Here is a 12,061-nt window from a genome sequence, read left to right as displayed (position 1 = left end):
AAAAAAAAAAAGACTTCACATATATACCAATCTTCTGTTGATAAATATTAAGTTTTTTATTTCTTTTTTCTTTTTGCTCAATCAGTAGCTGTATGACATTGAGCTTCTCTATGCATTACTTTTTTCCAGATGATAAATCTTTCCATAGGTTTAAATTCCTAAAGTGGACTTTTGAGTTCAGAGGGTTTGCATATTTAAATTTATGATAGATTTGGCCAAATTACCTTATAGAACACATGTACGAGGTCCATTCTTCTAGCAGTATAAAAGAGCATCTATATTCTAGTACCTTTACTCATAATTATGAGTTATCTTTTTAGTCTTTACAAACATTAGGTGCAAAATAAAAGTTATCATTTACATTTTCCTCATTTTTCATGAAAATGAACTTTCTTCAGTAGAAGAGGTGAGAGTCAAACTGACCTTCATTTTATACATCAAGTGTCTGCTTGTCCAGGGCTATTGTTAAGTATTTTCCACTGAAAACATGAGCATTAACATGTGAGGTCACTAGGTGTCACTAGAATCCTATGTTGTTGTAAGAGCAGCCTGATTAAAATTCTGACATTTCCTATGGACAGAATTTTTTTATCTTGAAGTAATAAACCTGAAAAACAAAAGTCAACTTGGATCTCACCTCTAAGTCCTCTTTATAAAAGAGATTTTAGTTAATGAAGAAGGTTTATATTGTAAAGTTAAACTTTTTCGACATTCACAAACTAACAGCTAAGTTGGAAACAACTCACAGTCAACTCTCACCCATCTTAGAGTAGGCTGCAGACTAAAGCTCATCACCCCTGCATTTAGTGTTTCCTGCAAACAAGGACATTTTCCTTCATAACCACAACACAGTTGTCAACATTAGGGACTTAGCATGGATACCTTCCTACCAAGGAATCCTCGACTCAATTCCCATCTCACCAGCAGTTTCAGTAATGCAGTTTTTCTCACTCTGACGCCATTCCTAGGTCTGTCTTTGGCTTCTGTGACTTGGATACTGTGAAACTCACCAGTCAGTAACTGGTGAATGTCCCTTACTCTAGTCCTACCCAACATTTCCTGGTGAACTTAAGAGTTCTACCTATTTTACAGGAATGCCTGGAAGAGGTGGTGGGTTTTTACTGCATCCTCAGGCAATGCGTGACCTTGGGGTGCTGGCTGATGACGTGCACTTTGATCCCTTGGTCAAGATGGCCCCGGCTGGGCTTTTACTATGAAGTGAACATGCTTCCTTTTCAGTTCCTTTGCTTGCAGGAAGGTTCTTTCAGACTATGTAAATAACTGTTCCTCATCACACTTTCACGTATGTGTGTATACGGATACATGCATGTTTGGACCCTGACACACAACTCCTAAGTCCCTTAGAATTTCCTTTTTGTCCTAATGAGGCCATTCTGTGTAACTTCAGAGTGGAAGCTAGTGACCAGAAAGCCCCAGGCTCCATTAGAGGCCTGCAACGTCTAGCACCACCTGCTGACTCCCTAGGAAGGGGAGAGAAGCCAGAGATTGAGCTGATCACTGATAACCTGTGACTTAATCAGTCATGCCTCTGTATTGTGGAGAAACCTACAGATTTTAGCTCAGTTTTGGAGAGATATACTGTATAGTTGCTAACGAGGAAATTTAGCAAATGTTGACTTAAAACTACCCAGTCTCATGTTAAATCTACTAAGTGTAGAATATAAATGTCTTAACGCAGTAACTAAGAAAATGAGGTGAAGGCTTTGTTAACCAGTTTGATGAAATTATTTCAAGTTGTATATAAAACCAGCACATTGTACCCCATAATTGCGTTAATGTACACAGCTATGATTTAATAAAAAAAAAAAAAAGAAAGAAAGAAAGAAAGAAAACTATCCAGTCTGGGAACTCATTGGAGAGGTTTCATATCTCCCCTGCATATTGTTTGTAGCTTGAAGATCCATTAACAGGGCTGAACATAATTATGTAGCCCCTCCTGGGAAAGGCAGCCTGGACCTGAGTTGATTTGATTTATAGAAAGTAAGAGAGCAGTTGGCTTGTAATATGTGCGTAAGCAAGAAAGAGTGTGAGCTGGTGGACTTCAGAATGATTTGTAGCGGTGGACAAATCACTCCTCTGAGTGCCCTCGTTTGTTATTTGCTGTTGTGCTTCCCTCCAATCCCCTTCCCTTGTGTACAGTTACTAAACTCTCTTCTCCTGAAGGCCTGGTTTCAGTCTTCTCTCTGATGGCTTTCCAAGAAAGTAGTACAGTGTATTGTGAAGATACAGGCTCTGGAGCCAGATGGCTGCAGCTGCCTAGGCCTAGGCAAATTACCCTAACACTGGGGACTGTTTCCTCCAGCAGTGCCTAAACCTGTCTTCTCAGTGAGGGTTCTAGTGCTGGACCACAGCAGATGCTCCAGGCTCACACTCCAGTTTAGATTTATCTGCTGCCCCTGTGCTCGCAGGGCTCATTCTCCCCTATTGTGTTCTTCCTTGTGCCAAAGGGAAGTACATGCTGAGATTATGTGTGTGTGGTCTGGGACTTTGAAAAAGATGTTGGTCACTTTATTTCCCCTTAGTGCCTAGCACAATGCCATCTGCATAGGAAATTAGTGCAGTTTTGCTGAACTATCTTATTGACCAAGTGTAGGGAATAAGGTGGTAACATTGGGCAGTTTGGCAGTAGAGTAGGAAAAGCTGCACGATTGGTCCAGGTGAAATTCAGGGATTATCTTAAGAGTAGAAAGGGAGTCTGAGGACCCTAGTAGACCTAGCAGGTTTGTAGTAGGAAGTGCTGGAGTCAGTCAGCTTTCTGGGAGAAAGTTTATCAGAGCAAGGCTTCCAGAGGAAAAGGGTGCTACTTTGGTTTCTATTGGCTGTGAAGTAGCAATTGGAAAATGAAGGTCAGACGGTGGTTCTGTGATTTTAGCCATCTCATCAAACACTTTTCTTCTTGACCACTAGATGGGGGAATAATGTTAATTATTTCTGAAGAAAAACTAAAATAAAATCTAATTGGAAACTTCTTTTGCCTATTCAGTAGATTTTGATTGAGTACCAGGTAAATGTGGGTTTAATTTAGCAGCTTCAATATTTTATTTACTAAGTGAGCTAGAGCACACGTCAGAGTAACCCATAAAGTGATCACCAAGCTTCTACGCCCCCTGTGTTAGACACACCTGTTACTGGACTGAATCAGCCTTTCCCCAAACTGCTAACTGTAAAGAATACTAGTTTTGTAAACTTTGGCACATAATCTTCTGTGAGCCTGTTTTCTCTGTTGTAAAATAGGAGAAAATGGTAATGTTTACTCACCAGGGTTGTTTTGAGATTTCTCATGTGATGGCTGAACTTGGTCATAATGATGATAATTTTAATACTGTGTATGTGGTAATATCTATCCAGGTTTTGTTCCTCCATGTCGTCTATCCAGATATATCCCAGCCATCCTTTTTTTTTTTTTTTTTTTTTTTGCTTCATTACTTGTCATAATGGTAAATAGGTGATATTTTGTTTGAGCAAAGAGAGCCTGGTAAAAACTGCTCATGATTATTTAAAATTTAAAAAGAGATGTATTTAAGAAACATTCCCCTCTCCTCTTCTTTCACTTTTCCTGCCAGTTTCCCATCTTGCATCAGAGTCAGTCAGGCTTAGGCACTGGTTTGTTTTTTAAAATTGGCTTTCTAAAAATATTTATATAAAGTAAAATGTACCCATTTTAAGTATGCAGTTCACTGAGTTTTAACGCCTCTGGCCAAAAAAGCCGTTTGAGAGAGAGCAGCGAAAAGACTTTGTACAGGCATACTTGTAAGAAACTGAGGCAGAATCCCATGTGGCCAGGTTGGTTGTGAGCCTAACATGACCAAGGCTTTGGCTGGAATAGCATCTCCAGACTGTGTTAAGGAATTAAGGTTGACTTTATAAGGCCAATGAAAAAGCTCTTTTGAACTTGGGCTCATGAATGCCTTTTGAGAAGTCCAGCCTGAGAATTCCTTATAAAAGGTTCCAGCAAAACTCCCCTGACTACATGGGAGCAGAGATTTGCACACAAATTCCTGTATGCCCAAAAAGTTTCTTTATGCCTTGCTTAAAGATCCGAAGGGACAGCCTCCAAATGGCAAGGTCAGCAAGGGCAGGTATTCAATCTACCTTGTTCCTCCCTAGCCTTAGGCTTCATCAGATAAGAACAAAGAAGGAATGGCTAAGAACATGTTCTCCATTAAGAGTGGGTTATGTTGAAAGGGTTATGTCAAAAGGTGTATGTTGAGTGGATTATCAGATGTCATATGATGTTTAATTGGATCGATGAGGTCATTACTGTATGTACAAGATTCCCTATATAAGCCAACTGCAAATAAAGAAGCTCGCCATTTTGCCTGAGTGAGCAGATGGTCACCTTTATTTAAAACACAATTGCAATAAGCGTGCTTATTCTCCACAACATCACTTTTCCGTGAGACCCTTACAGCAACATATATGTTTGTGTCACCACCCACTTAACCAAAATATAGATCATTTTCATTACCCCAAAAAGTTGCGTGGTATCCATTGCAATCAGCGTCCCTGTCTGAGGGCAGCCACTGATCTGGTTTCTGTCCCTAGAGGTCAGTGTCACCTATTCTAGGATTTGATGTAGATGGAATCATCCAGTCCTTAGTCTTTTTGCCTGTCTTCTTTCATTCAGCATGATTCTTGTGGGATTTGTCCATGTTGTATGTAGCAAGTTTCATTTCCTTTTTGTAGGTGAGGAGTGTTCTGTTGCATATGCTGCTTATCCATTCACCAGCTGATGGAAATTTGAGTAGTTTCCAGTTTTCTGGTTATTATGAATAAAGTTGCAATGGACGTTTCTGTTTGTGTCTTTTCATGTTTTTGTCTCTCTTGGTCATTACCCAGACTTTTCCAGAGCGGCCATGTTGCTCTGTATTCCCACTAACACTATGTGAGTGGTTGGTTTGCCCCGTGTCTTCACCAACAGTTGGAATTTGTCCATATTTGGAATTTTAGCCATCCAAGTGGATATGTAGTAGTATCTTTGTGGGGGGTTTTGTGACATTGTCTTCAGATCTAATGCTCATATATACTATATTTGCCCATTTAAGCGTATAATTCGATGGTTTTAAATAGTCTTTTGTCACTTAACAGGGATATGGTCTAAGAAACTTGTCCTTAGGCAGTTCTCCATTGTGCACAACATGGTGGCGTGTGCTGACACAAGCCTGGATGATACTGTCCTTTGCCTCCTAGGCCATGTGGTACTGAGCCTGTCGCTCACATGTCCTGCAGCATGTCACTGTACTGAATACTGTGGGCAGTTATAACACAAGCGTCTGTATCTAAACATAACTAAACATAGAAGAGGTACAGTACAAATAAGATAGAAAAGCTCAACAGTGGTACAGTTGTCTACTTACCGTGACTGGAGCTTACAGGAGCTCTGGGTGTATCAGTGGGTAAGTGGTGAGTGACGGTGAAGGCCAGAGACAGTGCCGTGCACCACTGTAGACTTTATAAATACCCAACACTTAGGCTACACTAGATTTGCAAGAACAATTTCTTTAATAATAAATTGACTTCTTTATAAACTTTTAAATTTTTTTTAAATTTTTTGACCTTTTTGTAATAATGCTTAGCTTACAACACATTTTATAATTGTACAAATATATTTTCTTTATGTCTTTGTTATATAATAAATAAGCTTTTTTCTACTTTTAAAATTTCTTATGTTTTTACTCTTTAAACTTTTTTGGGATGGCCACAGTGGCTCAAGCCTGTAATCCTAGCACTTGGGAGGCCAAGATGGGTGGATTGCCTAAGATCACAGGTTCAAGATCAGCCTGAGCCAGGCATTGTGGTGGGCATCTGTAGTCCCAGCTACTTGGTAGGCTGAGGCAAGAGAATCGCTTGAACACAAGAATTGGAGGTTGCTGTGAGCTGTGATGCAGCAGCACTCTACTGAGGGTGACAAAATGAAACTCTGTCTCAAAAAAAATAAGCTTTTTTATTAGAAACTAAAACACCAGCATGTCCTGCAGCATGTCACTGTACTGAATACAGTGGAATTTTAGCCATCCAAGGCCACACATTAGCCTAGACCTGCACATGGTCGAGATTATCAACTTCTTAGGCACTAGGAAGTTTTAGGCTCCATTATTATAATATCTTATGGGACCATCATTGTATATGTGGTACCTCACTGACCATATTCGCAGAGTTGTGCAACCATCACCAAATTTTAAAACATTTTCAGGACCTCATAACGAAACCTTTAGTCCTCATTCCCCGTGTTCCCCTCCACCCCAGTCCCAGGCAACCACTCATCTATTCTCTGTCTCTGGGGTTTTTCTTATTCTAGACATTTTATATTAATGGAATCACATGATGCATGGCCTCTTGCCAGTCTCCTTTCCCCTAGAATGATGTTTTCAAGGTCCATTCTCGTTGCTACCTGTGTCAGAATTTCAGTCCTTTTTATGATGGAATAAGATTCCGTTATATGGATGTGCACATACACAGCACACAGCGCAAAGTAGAGAGAAGAACCAGATATTACAAGGCTTATCGTGAATAACTTTGGTCCTTTCTGAGCCTTTCACCCCCAATTCCTGCTTTGCAGAAGCAGCCCTTTCTGAGATACACAGTCAGCTGTTTCTGCAGCTGTTCACTCACTCTATATTTCTAGATATTGTGGCCATACTGCTGTCACGACATTCCAGTTTGGGACATGATCTGATGACTCTTTGCTGGGAAGTGAGGTCACTGGCCCCACTTGGGGCTCCCCATCTCATGTACACGCATCAGCTGTTTGCTCAGATACATTCATACTTTTTCCACTGCTTACCAAAATGCACGTATAAATCTTAGTTAAATCAGTAGTTGTATTTACCTCATTACAACTGTGGAAGTTGTGTGAGCAGAGTGTCATGATGTAAATTGGATACATTTCCTTTTGTGACACTTTGTTTTCCCTAATCTTGGCCTGGTCCTTCAAGTCCAAAGATTCTCAGACCCTGGCTGTCTGAACAGCAATCCAGCACCCCACTTTGGTAGCAATGAGTGGCAGAGATGAGGGGGGCACTGCCCTGTGCCCACTGGCTCCTCTGCCTGCCGTGTGCCTCTGGCTCCTGAGTGGCATAGTCTTGTGGTGCCTTCCTGACTCCTCTGTTCTTCCTGCCAGGCTTGAGTTTCCTTTTTCTTCATTTGTTTGATTTTTTTCAGTTCCCCAGACAACTCTTATCTACTCTTTTTGTTGGTTTATGTCTCTGTGTTTTCCTTAAATGTCATTTTATTGAATTTTGTGAAGCAAGAAAAAAGCATGTGCTCACCCTACCAGAATTTGTCAGAGGTCAAGAACTTTGTGTTTTTACTGCCTACGTATTGCTAGATTAAGGATCCCCGCCCCACTGCCTCTGCTGAAATCTCTGGAGTCTCCCACCTCAGTTGCTCCCGTGGCCCCTGACCAGTCTGCTTGCCCTCTGTGCCCTGCTCCCTGGACAGCGACATGTCCCTGGCGGCTCCTTCGCACTTCTAGCCCAGAGCCCACACAGTGGGGCCCAGGATACAGCCCTTAGGATGACCTGAGTCCTTCCTTTGTCATCTAACTCCCATTAATCTACTCAGTGTTGCAAACTGTGGGTTTCCTGGGACCGTCATGCTGTTTGCTCCACCATCATGTAGTCCACGCTCTGATTCCACGTGAAGATCGGAACTGAGTCTGGTGATCATCTCTGACCTGAATCTTTATTTGATTCCTCTAGTATCTGTTATGCGCCCTTTTGTTTCTTTTCTGACCTCATTACAATTACTGTACTGTATTCTTTTTTTCACATTTTTACAAATTTCTTTTATGTCTTAGCAGAATCCAGTTACATTTTCATTTTTGCTTTTGCACTGAATGTTTTGGGATAGCCTGTGTCATTTAGCTTCTAAAAACTCTACTGTGTACTTAAGAGAATGCTGTCAAGTGTGTCAGGGAGTCAAGGGTCTTCTGAATACCCTGTGAGGTTGGCTACCCTGGTGTCATTTACCATATTGCATAGACTGTATTATACTATACACATGAAAACTTCCTTTTTCTTCTTAATATATTTTAAAGAGCTTTCCATATCAACATGAGTATGTATTTTTATTACACCATATTTATTTCTTTTTAATTTTTTGAGACAGAATCTCACTTTGTCACCCTGGGTAGAGTGCTGAGGCATCATAGTTCACAGCAACCTCAAACTCTTGGGCTCAAGTGATCTTTTTGCTTCAGCCTCTCAAAGGAGCTGGGACTACAGGTGCCTGGCTGTTTTTATAGACAGGGTCTCATCTCACTGTTTCTCAGACTGATCTCAAATTCCTGAGCTCAAGCAATTCACCTGCCACAGCCTCCTAGAGTGCTGGGATTATAGCACCACACCCGGCCTTTGTACTGTATTTTAATTATTTTTTCAAATAACTGTTTGCATGAAAGATAGAGAGGTAGTGGGGGGGGCTTGTTAGAGTCAGACAGCAGGCAGGTCAATTGTTCTGTGACCATGAGAGTAATGGAAGATTTTTGATCTGGACTGGGGACACGAGTAAAATGTTTTAAGATATATTTCAATAACATAATAAATTAGAGTAGGAGAAACAATAGAGGGGGAAAAGCTTTTAAAAAATTGTAACTGTTTAGATTTGAGGCACTGTAAGCTTAGAAGGAGATAATGGTGGAGAGAATCCAAAGATACTAAGAGTGAGTAAGCAGTAGATTGAGGGAAGAAATGGCTGGTCTGACCGCAGATGGGTGGCAGAGGAGCCAGGGCTGTGCAGAGCTCCGTGCACACTGTGTTCTCTGGGCCGGTGACGTTTCTTGACAGAAATAAACAAAAAGGGCAGTCAAAGTTTGGAGGTGAGATGACTCTGTGGCCTCAGTTTCTTTGGTTTGCGTCCATTTCTCCATTATCCATGTTTTGGCCTCTTTAGTCTTTAAGTTAAACATGGAATAGCATTTGCTTATACCTTTATGAGTACTAGGCACCAATAATTTTGTAATATGCTGTAAGTCAAAAATCGTTACATAAAAAGCACCATGTAGAGACAGTTTTGGGAAATTGAATTTATTTTGACTTTGCTATTGTATATTTATTTTAAAACAAGTGTCTATTAAAATGACCTATGTATGAATTTTTTTTTACTGTTTGGGATTCATTGAGGGTACAAAGAGTTAGGTTACCCCTATTGCATTTGTTAGGTAAAGTCCCACCCCTAAGAGGTGTGCCATACACTGTCCTCATCCCCTTCCCTCCTCCCCATCCTGCTCCTTCCTACCCCCCACCTTGCATTAGATCATCTACTGCCTTCATATTATGAATTGAGTACGTTAGTTTCTTGTGTGTCCATTCCTATGATGCTTTACAAAGAATACATTCCACTCCAATCCAGGTTAATAACAAAAGATGTAAAGTCTCCATCTTTTTTAGTGGCTGAATAGTATTGCATGGTAAACATATATCACAGTTTGTTAATCCATTCCTGTGTTGGTGAGTATTTAGGTTGTTTCTACATTTTGGTAATTGTAAATTCACTGTGATAAACAGTCTAATGCAAAATGTCCTTATGATAAAAGGATTTATTTCCTTCTGGGTAGATGCCTAGGAATGAGACTGTAGGATCAAATGAAAGGTGTAATTTGAGTTCTTTGAGGATTCTCCATACTTCTTTTTTAAAAGGTTGCATTGCTTTGCAGTCCCACCAGCAGTGTGAAAGTGTTCTCTTCTGCAGCTTTGAGACTGTGTGATGTGGGCCATTCTCACTGGGGTTAGGTGATATCATGGGGTGGTTTTGATTTGCATTTCTCTGATGATTAAATTGAATTTATATTGACTTTGGTATTATATACTTATGTTAAAATAACCTATGTACAAATTTTTTAAATTGCTGATACATGTGCAGATTTAATGCTATGTAAGTCTGTATACAAACATTCATCAGACTCCTTTAATTATACAGATGCAGGACAGCTGGAGTACACGTTGATGAATCATTGTTCCCTGCAGCTAATACTAATGAACGTTTACCAAGTCTAATTAAAAAAAAAGTGAGTAAACAATTTCAACATAGACACTGGCAATTATGAATTTATTCTTATTTTTTAATTTTTAGAAATACAACTTAAAGTTGTGTTATGTGTGCCATTGATGGTATTATTTTTCTCACATAACATTTGTTTAGTGAATTATAGAGATTATTTTGTCCTATGAGTGTTTTCACATAATTTGTAAGAATTGGATGAGAATGGCTGGCCACAAGGAAACTTAAAATTGGCCAGAGACCAGAAGACACATTCAGGTGCATTTGGTAATCACTTCAGAATTCAGTTTGTTACGTCTATAGTAAAATGCCTTTGTTCTGTTAGCAGAAAAATCTCAAAAGTCTGAAGCAGATACATACAAGTGTGCAAAGTCGTTATTACAAAAGCTTCGATTTACAAATAAACTTGTTCCTTAACAACCTCAGGAAATTGGTCCAGGACCACCCAGCAGGTGCCGTAATCCACGAGTGCAGCAGCCCCTTCTATAAAGTGGGTTGATGTTAGCAAGCACCCTGTGCACATCCCTGTGTAGACTTCAAATGCTCTCTAGAGTCCTTATCCCTAATCAGTATAAACGCTATGTGAATAGTTGTTATACTGTATTTTTTAATGTATGAAGGGTTTTTGTTTGTTGAGTTGAGGTTTCTTTTGTTGTGTTTGAGTATTTTTAGATCCACAGTTGGTTGGAACTGCAGATACAGAGCTCTCGGGGATGGAGGGCCAATAGCACAGTGGAAGGTGCTGGTTTCATTTGAGATCTGATTAACATTTAGACTGCAGCCTTTTCAGTTTTCTATTTATTTAACAGTTTTAATTGTGATTTCTTTAGTTGAGGGTAGTTTACTATGAACCATCTAGAGCCACTTTCTTTTCACATAAGAAACTGTCACCTGATTTCTTCAAACTGATTTAGATGAGAACTGTATGTTTCCTGTAGATGAAAGGAGAAATAGCTGTGGACTTCTGCACATTTTCTGAAAATAGCTAATGATATTCTCTATTACATTTTATCTCAGACAAGCCAGAGATTGCTAGTGCCGTAATAACGAGCTTCTTTCAGTCTCCATCCTGACCTTCTTGTCTGATTCTAGGAGAAAAAGTGTTCAACAGAGTCTCTTGACTCTCTGTGACATGCAAAAAGTGTTTATTGTGAAAAAGCCATCCACAATCCATACGTATTTCCATTGTGAAGCATTTAGTAAACACAGATAAGCAGACTCCCTCTTCTGGGGGGACGTCTCGGATGCGTAGTGCACACGGACGTGCCCACGTGGACAAGGCTCTTACCTTCAGTCGTTGGGTTGCATTTTCTCCCCACTTCAAGTCTGGTTTTGCTCATTTCATGTCAGTAGATGTAGCTGCTCATTTTCTGGTGTTGTTTCATACAATGTGAATGAAAGTGCTGTATTCATGCACTTTAAATCATTGTCAGCTTTTACTGAGTCTATTACTCATGCAGCCTACAGCATGTTGGAGTTTGTTTCTTCAACTTGGATCTTTAGAAAGGAAACTGCTGGGTTGAAATACATACACGTTTTGATTTACGGTTCTACCAGCAGTGTACAAGCGTACCTATCTCTTGATGCTCTGACGACTGCAGAATGTTACTAAGCTTCTTAATTTTTTCTAATTTAAACTATAAATAGTGACTGCTCATATCATTCACTTTTCTCTTGTCTAAAAACATTCCAACATTCTTAGTTTCCATGAAGGTTCTATGCAAAACTAATCTCTCTCCATTTTTTGACTATTCTCACATATCTGCCCCCTAAAATCATGATGTAGTAATAGAGTAAAAAAAAATTACTATCTTAAAATTAACCAAAAGAACCGTTATCTAATCTTGCCTTATTGTGTTTAGATCACAAGAACTCCATTCTGCCCATAAAACCCTAAAGCTGTAACTACACATAGATACATGAAACTCCAAGCTGCTACCCACAGGAAAGTCCGGGTTAACTCTCTCATCTTGCCATCTTCAGACAGAGGGGCAAGATATAAATACATGAAACCCCAAGCTGATTCCCACAGGAAAGTCCC

At 39.9% G+C, this 12,061-nt stretch overlaps 1 protein-coding gene across 1 annotated transcript in view; it reads left to right on the top strand.

The window, feature by feature from the left end:
- The window catches only part of MCPH1 (microcephalin 1), a 38,625-nt gene that overhangs the window by 18,188 nt on the left and 8,376 nt on the right, over positions 1-12,061 (top strand). The window contains exon 4 of the mRNA XM_023517569.1: positions 9,940-10,027. Coding sequence (XP_023373337.1) covers positions 9,940-10,027 — 88 coding nt within the window. The remainder of the gene's footprint in view (positions 1-9,939; positions 10,028-12,061) is intronic.

The sequence above is a fragment of the Otolemur garnettii genome, unplaced genomic scaffold, assembly GCF_000181295.1.
Source record: "Otolemur garnettii isolate 467f Iridium unplaced genomic scaffold, OtoGar3 scaffold00114, whole genome shotgun sequence".
NCBI lineage: Eukaryota > Metazoa > Chordata > Mammalia > Primates > Galagidae > Otolemur > Otolemur garnettii.
The sequence above is the reverse complement of the archived record's forward strand: the minus strand, read 5'-3'. Positions and strand labels throughout refer to the sequence as shown.